The following is a 16,416-nucleotide window of genomic DNA, read 5'->3' as shown; positions in this document are numbered from 1 at the left end:
GCGGGCGGCGCCGTGCGCTCCGCCACAGCCGGCTGGCGAGCCCCGGGAGCCGGTGGCGCGGCGCGCAGCCCAGCCCGGGACGGAGCCGGGCGCGCACCCGGCCACGAGAGGGGCGCGGGGCGCGGGGGCGGGCCCGGCTCAGCTCTCCAGGCCGCGCCACGGGCACCGGCCCCGCGGCGCCTGGCCTCAGGCGCCCGCCAAGCTAGGACAGACGCGCCAGAGCGCGGAGCGGGGCGCCGGGACATGCGTTGCGCGGGAGGCGGCCGGCGCGGGCTCTGGGCGCGGGCGCAGCGCCCCTTCCCCCCGGTGAGTGGCGGGCAGCGAGCCGGGGGCGCCAACTTCGCCGCCAACTTGGGGTTGGGCTCCGGCGCCGGCACGGGCAAGGACGGCGGAGACAGACGCGGGACACCGGGGAGAGTCTGGCCGGCGCAGGGAGCCCAAGGAGGGGACAGCCAGGGGACAGGGACCCTCGGGGACCAGGCCTGGGGTTTGGCCCCGGGCGGGCGGAGAGGAGGCGAGGAAGAGAGGCCGAGGTGACAGGCGCGCGCGGCGGACGCGAGGGAAGGACGCGGGCGAGGCGCCCAAGACGTTGTCTCCGGGTCGCCGAGCCCTCCAGCTCCTTCTTTGCCTGGCGCCGCGGCACCTCGGGGGAGGGGGCGGTGCGGGGACGCGGGAGTCTGGGCTGCGGGACCCGCCAACTGTTGCTGCTGGAAGCTGCTGAGCGGAGAGCGGGGCCGGGAGCTGGGGCCGCCGCCGGGTTCGGCCAGAGTGAAGGGGGCTGGAGAGGGCACGGAGCAGAGAGGACGAGAAGGGGCTGTCGATGGCTCCAGGAGCCCGGCCCCCTGGCTCCCGGAGGTCTGCCGAACGCCTACTGCGGGCATCTGCCTTCACACCCCGCCCCTTCACCTGCTGTGAGTCCCCCAGGGCCCCTCCCCTGCCAGCCCTCGTTCTTCCTCTCCTCGGCCCCGGAATGACGCTCCCACCTCTGACCTCAGGGAATCAGCTGGGCTGCACGGGGCGGTGGGATCTTCCCAAATGCTGACCCCGCACCCAGCGAACCCAGGCTCCGAGGACGCGAAGGGAAGGCTGGGCGAAGAGGGCCCCGGAGAGCCGTGAGCCCCTCGCGCTGGGCCCTGGCTGCTGCACCAGCGGGTTGCGCTGGCCCCCGGGGCTTCGACCAGCATCTCCGACGGCAGGGAAGGGAAGCCCGGAGCCTCCTGCTGCGGAAGGCGGTTCGTGCCTAGGCGTAGGCGGGCAGAGCCAGGGACGTGCTAAGGAAGGCACCTAGCAGCCAAGAAATCCCCTGGGGTGCGTCCCAGACTCGTCCAAAGGTCCTGCTGGGTAAGGAAGTGGGAGTTCCCTCCAGGCCCTGACGCTCACCCCACTGGTCCTCCCTGGTTCCTAGACCTGCTCACCCAGCGGGACTTTCGGCTGGTCCCCCAACCCTCCGATAGTGGCACTGCCCTGGCTCGGTCCCTGACCCGAACCACGGAGAAATCGAGGAAAAGAACTTTTTCGGGGCTCGTCCGCTCTATCTCGGAGCCCGTCTAGCTTCTGGCTGCACCAGATGGTTTCGAGCCTGCTCCTAAACTCCGTTCTAGGAATTTGAATAGGAGCGTGAGGGAGACGAGTAGGCCAGAACCCGGGCTTCTGGGTTCCCCCCGGGTCCTGGGGCAGATCTGGGCTGGTACCCCGCCCACAGCGCCCGCCTGCCAGGCCAGCTGGGGACCCCCCACCAACCTGCGGGGCTTGGGGTGGCGACCCAGCTTGGGGGAGTGGGGATGGGGGCCTGGGAGTCAGAGACGCCCGCAGGGGTAGCAGCCAGGCGGGGGGCGCCGAGTGCGTGGTGCCCAGTTTGGCCGCCAGGAGGCGTGGCGCGGGTCCCCGCGCCAGGAGTCGCCGCAGCTGCCGCCGCCGCCGCATCGCGAGTGTCCTTGAGCCGCGGGTGACAGTGGCTTTCGCCGCTCGCGCCCCCTCCTCCCGCTGGGGCAGCCTGATGCCACGTTCCCTATGAATTATTTATCGCCGGCCTAAAAATACCCCGAACTTCACAACCCGAGTGTAAGAGATTCCTGCTGAGGGGAGGGGGCGGGGCCCCCCCCGGGGGCCCCGGGTGGAATCCGCGGGGACGGGGAGTGGCTCTGGGAGCGGGGAGACCTTGGTGCCCGCACCAGTGGGGGCAAGATGGAGGGCCAGTCCTCTCCCCTGACGCCTAGCTTCGGGGTTTTAGTTCGGCAAAGGGGAGGGAAGGAAACCCGACGGCAAAGCAGAGGCCGCTCTCCCGAAGGGCAGTGGATCCCGAGGAGCCGAGCAGCCGGGGTCCCTCTGCTCCCGGGAAGTCCCGCGGCTGGTGGGTGGAGCCGACTCCTGGGACCAAGGCTTCTGGCCTGGGAGCAGGAGGAGCCATCGGTGTCTGGGGTGTGAATGTGTGTGCGTGTGTGTGCACGTCCGTGGGTGGAATACTGCCTGAGCCTGGGGGAGAATGGGGGAAGAGAAGAGTCCTAAGCACGTGGAGGTGATGCTGGGTGTCCCGGAGGACTGACCACTGCCACCCTCCCTGGGGCCTTTTTGGGGTCCTGGCGTTCATCAAACGTTAATTTAACAGACCGCTTGTGACAGGTGTGAACCCTGAGTGGGTAGGCCGAGGTCTCTAAATCAACAGTGCGGGGTGGGGGGGGGGGGGGAGTGAGGGGGGGTGGGGCCAGGGCATCATCCAGTGGGCAAGGACCTGCCCCGGGGCAAAATGACGTCAGCCGTGGAGCCGTGGCAGAGGCACAGCGGGAGCTCCCCAACCCAGGAGGTAGGGAGGCGGTGGGAAGACTTACATAGCCCCACCCAGCCCCCACCTCTTCTCACCCTGTGAGTCCACAGCCCGGTTGGAGGAAGGCAGGTACCTTGTGGGAGAGCGATTTAGGCTGAGCTCTGAAAGTTCTGGAATTTTGTCGTGTAGACAAGACCGAGGCAGCGGGAAGAGGACATTCCAACCTGAGAGAACAGCAGAGCAAAGGCCTGGGGATGAGGACAGTGGGGGCTGTCTGGCCGCCAGCCTGGCAGGGGTGTGGGGCCCGTGGAGGGGAGGACAGTTGGCTGTGGTCAGTGTGTGTGGGGCCCTGTCCATGGGAACAAGGGGCCTGAACTTCATTTGTGGGTACCAGAGAGCAGCTATGCTGTTTGAGGAGGGGTGCAGCGGCCAGAGGGACATTCAGGCCACTAGGGCGAGGAGGGGAGGGGATAGGAGGTGGGAGGTGGGCGGGAGATTAGATTAGGCCAGGGCTGGGGTATGACCCTCCTGCCTTGTGGGGGTGGCTGGGTGTCCGCGGGTGGTAAGACTCTGCAGTCTGAATCTCCCCGATCTGCCCATTGCTACTTGAAGCTCAGAGACTGGCTGATGGGGCCCCTCCCTCCAGAGACATTGTGTGATGGCTCCCGGTGAGAGGCACAGCCTGCCGCAACTTCCTCTCCTCCTTGGCTCTAATCTTAGAGGGCACCTTCCCATTAGGGAGAGTCTCTGGGGTGGTGCCCCTGGAGTTGAGGGAGGGTCTGGGTCCTTCATCCGGAGTCATGTTGTCTAAAAGAAACAAGAGGAGAGTTGCATGCGTAATTTAAAATGTTCTGGTAGCCACATTAGAAAAAGTAAAAAGAAACAGGTGAACCTAATTTTAATAGTACATTTTGTTTAACTCAATATATCTAAAATATTATTTCAACATGTAATCAATATGAAAATATTAATGAGATATTTTCTTTTTTTCATGCTAAGCCTTCAATATCCAGTACGTATTTTACTCTTACAGCCTAGCTCAGTTTGAGCCCCATTTTAGATCTCGTAGTCACATGTGGCTGGTGGCTGCCATATTGGACAGCACAGACCTGGAGCTCAGAGCTGGGAGGCAGCGGTGGGGCAGGCTGGGCCTTCCCAGAGGGCGGGGAACTGCAGGGCCTGGAGGTGTGGGCAGAGATGAGCACAGAAAGGCCTTGCAGAGGGAGGAGCCAGCACGACAGTGCCCTTTGCAGGTATAATTGGAAACCCCTGATTGGTGGTAGCTGAGGTGTGGTGGGTCATGGCGTGGCTTAGGTTCCAGTCCCAGACTCACATGTGTCTCCAGGCTGACATCCTAAGTCAGTGTACTAAGAAACCATACATGGGGGTAGATATCAAGGACGCCAAAATGAGTACATTGTTTCTTCCCCTGCCCCAAATCCTGTCTTCTCAGCCTGAGATTAAACCAGGCCCACCCTGGTCACCCTTTGGCTTTCCCCTGTTCAGAAGTTTTCTTGGGGATGTGATGAAGATGGAGAGGGTGGCAGAGCTGTGGCCAATGGCCAGCAGGGAGGGAGAGCTAAGGCAGTGGGCGCCCCTCAGGTCTCACATTACCCTCACCGGCTTGGCTGTTGGTCCCAGTCCAGAGCAATGATGTTTATTTAGCAAGGGTACACGTCAGGCCCTTGGGTTAAGTTAAAAAGAACCCGCCCACCAGCATGGCCTGGGGAAGCAGCTCGTGTGTAAGACACCTCGGGGTGTCAGGTGACCCTGAGCCCTGCACAAGTCAGTGGTGTCACACTCCTGCTGTGGAAGAGCCGCTACTAACTGAGGCCATGGAGGGGTTGCGGGGAGGGTAGGGATGTCCAGTGCCCAGGAGCAGGGGGCTCTGTGCCAGGCAGGGCCACACAGAGCAGGGTCCTGCGAGATGTTAGATTCGGTTTGGGATGGAGAAGGAGGATGTGTGTTACAAGAGCCGTTTTCCTTCACCTGGCTGAAGGGCTGTCACCTATGGGATAAGGATGCTGATAACAGTGGGTAGCCCTCACACGGCTGTGAGGTAGATCCTGTGATTATGGCAGGCAAGAAAATGTGGCTCGGAGAGGCTAAGCAACTTCCCCAAGGTCACACAGCTAGTAAGTGGCAGAAGTGGGACGTGCTTTCAGGTCTGTTTGAGTCAAATGCAAGCACTTGGACACCAGACTACCATTTTCAGTGTACCTTCCTAGGGCAGGACCCAGGCGGATGAGTTTCCAGAGGTCTGGCCTTTCTAACCAAGCATGTTGTTCAACAGCAGAGTAGAAGCGATGAGCTTCTACTGTGGCTCATGTCTTCCCAGCCTCTACCCCCTGGGCTGCCCTTGGGATGCTCAGCTAACCTCTCTGTCCTTTCTCTTTGTCTGTCCGTGTCTGTCTGTCTCCCTCTCTCTCTGCTTCTCTTTTTGGAGAGAGGTTTCCCTCTCTTCTCTTTCATCCTCTGGATGTGTGTCCCTCTGACTCTGGCCTTCACCTCCTGTCTGTCTGTTCATCTTTTTTCTCTGTGCTTCTCTCTCCCTTCCTGTGCCTATCCTGATCTTTCCATAGGACCCTCCAGTGGACATGGGTGGGGCCCTGGGGCCAGCCCTGCTGCTCACCTCACTCCTTGGTGCCTGGGCAGGGCCGGGCCCAGGACAGCGTGAGCAGACTGTGACGGTGGCCGTGGTGTTTGGCAGCTCGGGACTGCCGCAGGCCCAGGCCCGTACCCGCCTCACCCCCCAGAGCTTCCTGGACCTGCCCCTGGAGATCCAGCCGCTCACCGTGGGGGTCAACAACACCAACCCCAGCAGCCTCCTCACCCAGATCTGCGGGCTCCTGGGCGCTGCTCACGTCCATGGCATCGTCTTTGAGGACAACGTGGGCACGGAGGCTGTGGCCCAGATACTCGACTTCATCTCCTCTCAGACCCACGTGCCCATCCTCAGCATCAGTGGGGGCTCTGCTGTGGTCCTCACCCCTAAGGTGCCTGTCCAAACTCCTGTCCCCTTGTCCTTTGGGCCTGGAGCGAGGCTAGGGCTGGGGGAATGGGGCTGAATCTGGGCCAAGGAGAGACTTACGTCCTGGGAACTGAGACTGGGGGGACTGGCAGGGAGGTGGGGGCTGAGGGTATGACATGGGTGAGGGAGGAGAAGCTTGTGGGAATGATGTCGCCATGTTCTAGAAGATAACTTTCTGGGCCGCTTTCATGTTTGTGTCTTGAGGAGGAGTGAGCAAGTGGCAAGTCCACCTCTGGCTGTGGAGGGCAGCCCTGGCCCACCTTCTCTCTGCTTCTCTGGCCTTCTTTGGTCAAGCTCCAGTCCTAGGGGCAGAGGGCCAGGCTGGGCATGGGATCTGATGTGGTTAACCTGCTGGGGAGAGCATGGGGGGGTGGGGGAGTCGCTATCTGAGGGATGGGGGATGCACGCCCTCAAAGAGCTTGCATCCCGTGGGAAGAAAGTTGTAAACACACTTTCTTCTGCAGTCATAGCTGAGATAGTGTTCCGAAGGAAAAATACAGGATGCCGTGAGAGAGTCTAGCAGGTCCCCCATTTAGGTAGGGGGTTGATCAGAGAAGGTCTCTTAAGAAATGATATCAAAGCTGAGACCTGGAGGATGGGGGAGTTGGTAAGGCATGTGGGCTTGGAGTGGGGGAGAGTGTACTAGGCAGAGGGAGCAGATGGTGTGGACCCCTCAAGGCAGGAAGGAGCTTGGAGTTTTGAGGAACAGAGAGAAACTTGGAGAGGGAGGTGGGGTCCTGACCACATGGGAAGACATTTGGGTTTTACCCTAAGTAAGGGGGAGCCAAAGGTATTGAGGGGAGACTGACCTGATTTTCTTTTCTTTTATGATTATTTTGTATTATGGAGAATTCTGAGCCTACACGAAAGTAGAAAAGTATAATGAGCCCATGACCCCCATCCACCTCTGGCCAACCCTGCCCGATCCCTACCCCCACCCACACACCCCCCTTTCTATGTTGTTTAGAAGCAAAGCCCAGACAGCCTATTATCCATCCATAAGTATTTCAGTACATATGTTTAGCAGATAGGGCTTTAAAAAATAATAAAACCACCATACACCATCACATCTAGAAAATAAAAATTCCTCAATGTCATCAAATATCTGGCCAGTGTGCAAATTTTCCCCACTGTCTCATAAATATCATAAATGTTTATTTTTGTTTTTTTGATCAGGAGCCAAGTTAGGTTCCCGCATGGCGATTGGTTGCCGTGGCTTCAGAGCTGATCTCTAGGCTCCTCCTTCATCCCTCTTTTTGTCTTGCATTTCGTTTGTTGAAGGAACTGGGTTACTCGTCCCGCAGAGTTTCTCTGGATTTGCTTTTTAAGAAGATGGGGACACTCGCAGTGTGGTGAAATCCTGGAGGGGCTTGCAGTGGCAGCAGGGAGCCCACAGCTAGGAGGGGACTGCACTAGCCCAGGCTCGGGCTGGCGGGGCCCTGGGCGTTTGTGGTTTGTGATGGCGGACGGGGTGGAGAGGAGGAACTTTCTCCCCCCGGGGCTCCGCGCAGGACAGCGCTTTCCCAGCTATCTTTGGGCCCGACACTCGCTCTCAGCAGGTGGTTCTCCACCCTCATAGTGCTTTAGAAAAATACAGGCGTCCAACTTGCCATCTCTGAGATTCCGATTCATTTGTTCTGGGGCAGCGCCAAACTAGTGGGCTCAAGAATCCCCCGAAGAGCTTGTTGGCATACAGATTCCTGAGCGCCATCCCCAGAGATTCTGGTCCCGTAGGTCTGCGATGCGCCCGAGAATCTGCATGTCCAATAAACTCCCGGGTGATGCTGTTGCTGCTGCTCTGCGGTCCGGCATTGGTCGGGTGGGGGCCGGGCAGGAGTATTTTTAAAAGCTCTCCAGGTGATTCTAACGGGCGGCAGGGGTTAGGCACCACGTCGGGGCGGGAGGGAGGTGTTGCGGGACAGGGGCTCCCGGCACACAAGCGCGTCCGGGAGCCGACGAGGGAGCAGACGTCGGGGCGGGGGCGCGGGGCGGGGCTCGGCTCGCCCCGCCCGGCTCAGGCCCCGCCCCTGCCCCGCCCCCCAGGAGCCGGGCTCCGCCTTCCTGCAGCTGGGCGTGTCCCTGGAGCAGCAGCTGCAGGTGCTGTTCAAGGTGCTGGAGGAGTACGACTGGAGCGCGTTCGCCGTGATCACCAGCCTGCACCCGGGCCACGCGCTCTTCCTCGACGGCGTGCGCGCCGTGGCCGACGCCAGCTACGTGGGCTGGCGGCTGCTGGACGTGCTCACGCTGGAGCTGGGCCCGGGCGGGCCGCGCGCGCGCACGCAGCGCCTGTTGCGCCAGGTCGACGCCCCAGTGCTGGTGGCCTACTGCTCGCGCGAGGAGGCCGAGGTGCTCTTCGCCGAGGCGGCGCAGGCCGGCCTGGTGGGGCCTGGACACGTGTGGCTGGTGCCCAACCTGGCGCTGGGCAGCACCGACGCGCCCCCTGCCTCTTTCCCCGTGGGCCTCATCAGCGTCGTCACCGAGAGCTGGCGCCTGAGCCTGCGCCAGAAGGTCCGCGACGGCGTGGCCATCCTGGCCCTGGGTGCCCACGGCTACCGGCGCCAGCATGGCGCCCTGCCTGCTCCCGCTGGGGACTGCCGCAGCCACCCCGGGCCTGTCAGCGCTGCCCGGGAGGCCTTCTACAGGTGGGCACCAGCCCAGGGCATGGGAGTCGGGGGCGGAGGGCGCCTCAGGGGACCTGGATGACAGTGAACTTGGGCTGGCTGGCCACACCTCCCACTAGCTGTGTGCCTGAGTCCAAGTTACCTCACCTCTCTGGGCCTTAGTTTCTTTGTGTGTGTGTGTGTGTGGGAGGATGGGGAGGGGGGCGTCAATACGGGGAAACGAACAATAAGTTCACGTTAAACCCTTCGGTTGTCGGTGGTGGTGAGGCAGCAGGTGGGGGCGGGGCGTCTGGTCCTGGGAGGGGCTGCCGGCTGGGCTAAGCGGACACCCTGGCTTTTCCGCCTCGCAGGCATCTCCTGAATGTCACCTGGGAGGGCCGAGACTTCTCTTTCAGCCCTGGTGGGTACCTGGCCCAGCCCACCATGGTTGTGATCGCCCTCAACCGGCACCGCCTCTGGGAGATGGTGAGAAGGGGGTGAGCCCAGGGACCCTCGGTTTCCTCTCATTTTGTCCCCAGCCCTTCTTGTCCCACAGCTGAGCAGAGTGTCCCTTCTTCCCCTTATCCAGCCCCACGTCCTTCCTGTCTCAGCTGAGACATCTCCACTGGGAAGGCTTCCAGGTCCCCCAGGGAGGGTGGGATGCCTCTGCTCTGGGCTCCCCAACACCCTGCGCTCCCTCCACGACAGAACTTATCAAGCACTCTTATCACATAGTCCTGCCCCTGGAGGAGTAACCCGCAGCCGTGCTGGCCAGACAGAGGTGTAAACAAATAGAATTTGGGGAGATGAGTGCTCGAGTTGAGGTGTGTGCAAAGCATTATGGGAGCAGAGAGGAGGAGCAGAAATTAGTTCTGCCTTCAAAGGAGGCAAGGCTGGGGCAGGCTTCACAGAAATTGGGACATCTGGGCTGGGCTGTGGAGGGTTGAGTAGGAGCCCACCAGGAGGGGATACTAGCCTGGTATAGACAGAGGGGCAGGAGGGTTTGGGGCATTTTTAAGTGATATGTTTGGGGGTGTAGAGACTGAGGAAGGATAGGGTGATGGGCATAAGTTGGAACTGCAAATGAAGGGCCTTGAGTATTGGACGAGGGAGTAAGGCCAAGGGGAACGAGTGTGGTAAGGCGGGCTCGGTCTGGGCTTTAGGATGATGCTGTGGCCCAGCAGCAGTGTGGAGTCTGGACTGGAAAGTGCAGGGACCAGCGGCCGGGCAGAGGCTGCAGGGAGCCCTCCCTTCGGGCGCATCCCCAGCCCCTTGCCCCAACTCTCCTGTTCTCCAAATGCTCTCGGCCCGAGTCCTGCTCTCTCCTGCCTCAAGTGTCCCTAGGTGAGGGAGGGGGACTCTTGGCCCTGGGAGGCCCCACCCAGACGGTGGGGGTAGTAGGGCTGGAGGTCCCAGGTTGAAGCTGGTTACCCTCTGCAGGTGGGGCGCTGGGACCATGGCATCCTCCACATGAAATACCCAGTGTGGCCTCGCTACAGTGCCTCCCTGCAGCCCGTGGTGGACAGCCGGCACCTGACAGTGGCCACACTAGAAGAGCGGCCCTTTGTCATTGTGGAGAGCCCTGACCCTGGCTCAGGCAGCTGTGTGCCCAATACTGTGCCCTGTCGCAGGCAGAGCAACCACACCTTCAGGTTTGTGAGAACGCGTGGGGAGGTCTGGTGTGAGCCACGTGCTGCTGTGTGATGGCAGGTGTTGTGTGTGTCCTATGCTTGGGTAGGGTCCGCATGCCAGGCTGGGAGGAGCTGCTGGCTCTGACTCCCGGTGGTCTCCTTGTGGCAGCAGTGGTGACGCAGCCCCCTACACCAAGCTTTGCTGTAAGGGCTTCTGCATCGACATCCTCAAGAAGCTGGCCAGGGTGGTCAAGTTCTCTTACGACCTGTACCTGGTGACCAACGGCAAACATGGCAAGAGAGTGCGTGGTGTGTGGAACGGCATGATCGGGGAGGTAGGCACGCCCTGAGGTCCACCCACGCCCGCCCTGCCTGCTGCCTGCTGCCCCAGGCCCCACGCATCCCTCAGCCTCCCCCAGACTTCCCATAGGTGCTTTCTCCAGTGCTGGGCATCAGTCAGGGTGGGGCCCAGGCCCGGCTCCTAAGGCTCTCCCAGCTGGCGGGGGAGACTGAACCTGTCACCACTGATGACCCCGAGGTGGCCAGTACTGAAAGTGGGACTCTGAGGACCCCAGATGGGAACAACTGACTCAGCCAGTGGGTGCTGGAAGGGGGACCGGAGGGAAACTGGGGAGAGTGCTCCAGCCTGTGGGAGCTCCTCCCCCAATCTGGGCCTGGCTCCACGGCCCCCAGGTGTACTACAAGCGGGCAGACATGGCCATCGGCTCCCTCACCATCAACGAGGAGCGCTCTGAGATTGTAGACTTCTCCGTGCCCTTCGTGGAGACGGGCATCAGTGTGATGGTGGCTCGGAGCAACGGCACCGTCTCCCCCTCGGCCTTCCTGGGTGCGGCTCGGGTGGGCAGGGATGGCTGTTGGATGTGTGGAGCATGAGTGGAGATGGGGAGTTTGGGGTGAGCCCTCAGAGGGCAGTCACACAGCCTTGGGTGCCTGGGTGGTTGAGCAGAGGCCAGAGCTGTAGGGGAGTGGAATGCAGAGGGAAGAGGTGAAGTGGAGGTCTGTTCTGAGCCTGGGTGTCGGGTAAGGGTGGGGGATGGAGATGAGCAAGATAAGTGGTGGCGCCATTGTGTGGGAAGGAAATCTGGGAAGACAGGCTGGCTTCAGGTTGTGCCCAGCAGGCTGGGACCGTGGAATGAGTGGAGAAGCTGCTTGGGGGGCTGGAGGAGCCGGCGCAGGTGGGAAGTGGTGCTAGTCTCTGACTTGACTAGGAATTCAGCATTTTTCGTGCAGCCCCCTTGTGCCTCTGAGCTACCTCCCTCTGTTCCCAGAGCCCTACAGCCCCTCGGTGTGGGTGATGATGTTCGTCATGTGTCTCACTGTCGTGGCCATAACCGTCTTCATGTTTGAGTACTTCAGCCCTGTCAGCTACAACCAGAACCTCACCAGCGGCAAGAGTAAGCTCTCACCTGGGCCTGGGATGAGGGAGCAGGGTTGGAGCATCCCAGAGGGGTGGGCTCAGGCCCACAGGGGCCCTTCTGAGAATGCCAAGAATGCCGAGAATGATCCTGTGGATGGTCTCTGGCCTTCGGACCCCATGCAGGGGCCCATCAGATACGTGAGAGAGAGAAAGAAGGTGAGTTGACTTACTCTGGGCTGAAGATGGCCAGGGATGGGGTCCCTACCCAGGACAGAGTGGAGACTGGAGCCATGGAGTTGGGTGGGCTGAGACCTGAGCCCCTCTGTCCTGGGCAGGAGGACCCCCAGTGTCCATCCTTTCATCCCCAGAGTCTGGGGGCCCGTCCTTCACCATCGGCAAGTCCGTGTGGCTGCTGTGGGCACTGGTGTTCAACAACTCAGTGCCTATCGAGAACCCCCGGGGTACCACCAGCAAGATCATGGTCCTGGTCTGGGCCTTCTTTGCCGTCATCTTCCTCGCCAGCTACACGGCCAACTTGGCTGCTTTCATGATCCAGGAGCAGTACATCGACACTGTGTCCGGCCTCAGTGACAAGAAGGTTCTGGAGCTACGGCCAGTGGAGGGCAGGGGGATGCCAAGGGCAGGGGCAGGCCTTGGGTGGGATACAGGACAGTTGGAGTCAGCGGCATTTGAACTGGAGGCGGGAGCAGGAAGAAACTGGGGAGCCTGGTGAGGAGGGTGCTGGGGGAGTGGGGGAGAGATGGCTCAGGCCCATTGAATGAGTGGCCTTGAGTAAGTCTCTCCCTGTCCCAGCCTCAGTTTGCTCATTTGTAACACAGGCGTGGCCTAGAGAGTATCTAAGACCTTTCTGCTCTCACTATGCAAGTGTAGACTGCAGGGCTGGCTCTGGGGCTGGGGTCAGGGGGTGGCGTTGGTGCCTGGAAGGTTGGAGAAAGGGTTACAAATGGTGGCTTCCCACTGCCCACAGTTCCAGCGGCCTCAAGATCAGTACCCGCCGTTCCGCTTCGGCACAGTGCCCAACGGCAGCACCGAGCGGAACATCCGCAGCAATTACCGCGACATGCACACTCACATGGTCAAGTTCAACCAGCGCTCAGTGGAAGACGCACTCACCAGCCTCAAGATGGGGTGGGTTCTCCGCCCTGCACCTCCCCTCTGACTGTCTACCTACGTCTTCCCAGTGACCAACCTCAGCTCTGTCCCTTCCTGAGAGACCCAAGGAAGGGACATGAGGCTGGGCTGTCCGGCAGGACTCTTGGGGAGGGGGTGAGGAGGTCTCAGGGCAGAATGGAACCTGAAGCAAAAGTGGATGCCCACCATGTGGCCCAGAGACACAGCTGTGGTGTTGACCAGGGTTCAGCCTTGGCCTGAGGTGGTGATTGTGATCTTCTTAGGGTCTTAGGGGCCTGGAGGGGCTGGGAAGATAGGGTGTGTCCTCTGGGGGCAGAAAGTCTCCTGGCCTCTCTGAGGAGGAGGGTAGGTAGGGTCCCCGAGCTATGGGAGAGGTCTTTTCTGCATCCAGGACCCAAGGGAACCAGAGAAGGCTCTGACTGTCCAGCCCTCCTAGGCGGTGCCCAGCAGGCTCATGTGGCCAAGATGCCTGTCAGGCCCCAGGTTTGGTGTCTCCACCTCGCATGATCCCTGGCCTCAGGGCTTGGCTTGTCCTCAGGAAGCTGGACGCCTTCATCTATGACGCTGCTGTCCTCAACTACATGGCGGGCAAGGATGAGGGCTGCAAGCTGGTCACCATTGGCTCTGGCAAGGTCTTTGCTACCACCGGCTACGGCATTGCCATGCAGAAGGACTCCCACTGGAAGCGGGCCATTGACCTGGCGCTCCTGCAGTTCGTGGGGGACGGTGGGTGCTGCTGCGGCTGGGGGACTGAGGTGGGTCCAGGGTGGGCTGTGGAGCCCAAGGTCGGGACGGCTGCCCGATGGCTGGTCAGCATCTCCACTACCATTCCCTGTGTCCCCAGGGCCTGTGGGCAGGGAGACGTCTCTGGGGGTGAGAGGTTGGGGCACTAGGTGTGGGAGGGTATTAGGAAGGACTGGATGGAGGCCTGGGGAGGGGATGGTTTGCGGGAGGGAGTGGGAGTTCCTGAAGGGCAGGAAGGCGCTCAGGCTGCACAGGAAGGGTTGGGGGTGGCTGAACTTTCTTTTCCCTAAGACCCCTCCCCCCACCTTGCCCATCTTGAGATTACCTGGGGTAGCGCCAAGGGCCTGTGTTGTCCCAGAGCTGTGGCCAGCTTGCCTTGGGACCAGGGGCTCACATGGGTCAGCAGTCCAGCTGAGCCAGCCCCAAAACCCAGAGAGAGCTTTGCGCTTAGAGTTCCAACCCTGTCAGATAAATCCCTGATTTTCCATCAGTATCACAGAATAATGAGAGAGAGAGCAATGGAGGTGCTCACGGTCTCCTTGGGGCCTACGCCTTTGTCTCTGGCTGCCCAGCTCCATGCCTGGCACATGGGTGACCAATAAGAGTTTGATGAATAAATTAATAATAAAATGTACATTAAGTCTTTACTTACAAGCTTTTATGGGCATGTGAGGGGGGCATGTCAAAGGCTGGCATTGCCCACCCCAGCCCCCACTCTGCTTTCCTTTCTTTCTGCTCACTGACACTCCCCCACCCCCTGCCAATCCTGCCCCTGCCAGGTGGGATCCTGTGTGGTCCTACAAGGGGTGGCACCCTGGCCCCAGACCCCTTCTTGCTCTAGGCTTGGGTGAGCACTGGGAGGGTCCTTCCTGAGGCAGGTGTGCCCCCAGGGGAGACACAGAAGCTGGAGACAGTGTGGCTCTCGGGGATCTGCCAGAACGAGAAGAACGAGGTGATGAGCAGCAAGCTGGACATCGACAACATGGCTGGCGTCTTCTACATGCTGCTCGTGGCCATGGGGCTAGCGCTGCTGGTCTTCGCCTGGGAGCACCTGGTCTACTGGAAGCTGCGCCACTCGGTGCCCAACACGTCCCACCTGGACTTCCTGCTGGCCTTCAGCAGGGTAGGTGCCCACTTGGCCCTAGATAGGCTCCAGCTCTAAGGGCACCAACCTGGATAAGTCAGAGCTGGCCATGACCCCATTTACAGATGTAAAAACTAAGGTCCTGAGATTTGGCATGGCCTGCCAGTGTCAACCAGCAGATGAGGGGCAGAGCCCTTCTCCAACAGGCAGGGTGGGACTCTGGAGCCAGGTTGACCCGGGTGGAATCCTCACTGGCGTTTACAAGCTGTGTGACTTTAGGAGGAATTAACCTCCTGGAGTCTCAGATAGCTCTTCTGTAATTCCCAGCAGCACTGTGCCCGGCCCACAGTCGGCGCTTAACAAATGTTAGCTGCTCCCCAGGACTTACAGATACCTGGGCTGATGATTGGACCGGGGAGGTGGGCGGTGCCCGAGAGGAGCTCACCGCCCACCGCGCCTCCTCGCTCCCCCCCAGGGCATCTACAGCTGCTTTAGCGGCGTGCAGAGCCTGGCCAGCCCCGCGCGGCCGCCCAGCCCGGACCTCACGGCCGACTCGGCCCAGGCCAGCGTGCTCAAGATGCTGCAGGCGGCGCGCGACATGGTGGCCACAGCGGGCGTGAGCAGTTCCCTGGACCGCGCCACGCGCACCATCGAGAGCTGGGGCGGCGGCCGCCGTGCGCCCCCGCCGCCCGCCTGTCCCGGCCCGCGGCCGCCCACCCCTGGGCCGCCCCCAGAGCCCAGTCCCACGGGCTGGGGGCCGCCGGGCGGGGACCGCGCCGCACAGGGGCACAGGGCCCCGCAGCCCCCGGGCCGTCCCCCGACGCCCGGGCCGCCCCTGCCTGACGTCTCCCGGGTGCCGGGCCGGCGGGCCTGGGAGGCGCGGTGGCCAGTGCGGGCCCGGCGCGGAGGGTGGCACATCTCGGCCTCCGAGCGACGCGCGCTCCCGGACCGCCCTCTGTCGCCCGAGCACTGCCACTACAGCTCCTTCCCTCGAGCCGACCGGTCCGGGCGCCCCTTCCTTCCGCTCTTCCCGGAGCCCCCGGAGCCCGAGGACCTGCCGCTGCTCGGGCCAGAGCAGCTGGCCCGGCGGGAGGCCCTGCTGCACGCGGCCTGGACCCAAGGCCCGCGGCCGCGCCACGCTTCCTTGCCCAGCTCGGTGGCCGAAGCCTTCGCCCGGCCCAGCTCACCGCCCGCCGGGTGTGTCCACCGGGCCTGCGGGCGCTTGGCGCAGGCGCAGTCGATGCGGCTGCCGACCTACCGGGAGGCCTGCCAGGACGGCGTGTGGGTAGGGGTCCCCGCCTGGCCGCACAGACAGCACGCCTGCCTCCACGCCCATGCCCACCTGCCGCTTTGCTGGAGGGCTGTCTGCCCTCACCTCCCACCCTGTGCCAGCCACAGCCCCTGGCTCGCTGGGGCATGGGGGCCTCCCGGGCACAGGAGCAGGACCATGGGGCTGAGCACAGGCTACAGGGACAGTGGGGAGCTGGAAGAGGTCAGCAGGGTGACCTGTGGGACCCATGCCTTCCAGGGACCTTGCACCTGGAGGCGGATCTCCAGCTTGGAGTCAGAAGTGTGAGGGGTCAGCTGCTCTGGTTTCTGGTCAGCTGGATTCTCCGCCTGGCACTGCCAGGGTTAGGGGGTAGGTGGGCTTGGGTTTTTTTGGCTTCTGCCATGAAATCCCGCCCTTGGGACCCCAGTGTCAGATGATATCTTCCATGGTCAGTTCAGTCACCTCAGCAGCCTGGGGTCCTGATGTGGGCTAGGTTCTTGCTGTCCCATAATCATGCAAAGCCCTTCCCACTGGGCCTGGAGTCCTGGGGAGCAGTGGGTCTCCCTGCTCTGTTGTTAGCCAGTTCCTGGTCATGGCTGCTGGGGGCTTGGTGTGGAAGCATGGAGGCTGGTACTCAGGGTTGGGGCAGGGCTGTCCCACTCCTTGCTCCGTCCTGCTGGAGTTCCTTCTCCTCAGAGTGCTGGGACATTAAACAAACCTTTTACAACTCACTGGTCCTGGCTGCCTCATTCCGAATCCCTGGAC

General features: G+C 61.8%; 1 protein-coding gene across 3 annotated transcripts; it reads left to right on the top strand.

The window, feature by feature from the left end:
• The first annotated feature begins 116 nt into the window (after positions 1–116).
• GRIN2C (glutamate ionotropic receptor NMDA type subunit 2C) lies at positions 117–16,382 on the top strand. Of its 3 annotated transcripts, none has more exons than XM_046674657.1 (12): positions 117–306; positions 7,836–8,434; positions 8,764–8,878; positions 9,833–10,044; positions 10,193–10,358; positions 10,717–10,870; positions 11,313–11,438; positions 11,770–11,999; positions 12,390–12,550; positions 13,092–13,279; positions 14,188–14,420; positions 14,857–16,382. In XM_046674657.1, the coding sequence occupies exons 1-12, from the start codon at positions 244–246 to the stop codon at positions 15,955–15,957; spliced, it is 3,348 nt and encodes a 1,115-aa protein (XP_046530613.1). In that variant the 5' UTR covers positions 117–243; the 3' UTR covers positions 15,958–16,382. The 3 variants fall into 3 exon arrangements, with proteins under 3 accessions (XP_046530613.1, XP_046530612.1, XP_046530611.1); XM_046674656.1 differs by lacking the exon at positions 117–306 and adding an exon at positions 3,696–5,757 and having other exon boundaries at positions 10,196–10,358; XM_046674655.1 differs by lacking the exon at positions 117–306 and adding an exon at positions 3,696–5,757.
• The last annotated feature ends 34 nt before the right edge of the window (positions 16,383–16,416 follow it).

Source organism: Equus quagga, chromosome 11 (assembly GCF_021613505.1).
Source record: "Equus quagga isolate Etosha38 chromosome 11, UCLA_HA_Equagga_1.0, whole genome shotgun sequence".
In the NCBI taxonomy this organism is placed as follows: Eukaryota; Metazoa; Chordata; class Mammalia; order Perissodactyla; family Equidae; genus Equus; species Equus quagga.
The sequence above is the reverse complement of the archived record's forward strand: the minus strand, read 5'-3'. Positions and strand labels throughout refer to the sequence as shown.

What these genes read in the sequence shown, in the direction of transcription:
- GRIN2C (XM_046674655.1), top strand. Translation starts at nt 5,359, where the DNA reads ATGGGTGGGGCCCTGGGGCCAGCCCTGCTGCTCACCTCACTCCTTGGT. An exon ending in GCCCGGGAGGCCTTCTACAG is followed by an intron (nt 8,435 to 8,763) that starts GTGGGCACCAGC and finishes TCCGCCTCGCAG; the next exon opens with GCATCTCCTGAATGTCACCT. An exon ending in TCCTGCTGGCCTTCAGCAGG is followed by an intron (nt 14,421 to 14,856) that starts GTAGGTGCCCAC and finishes GCTCCCCCCCAG; the next exon opens with GGCATCTACAGCTGCTTTAG.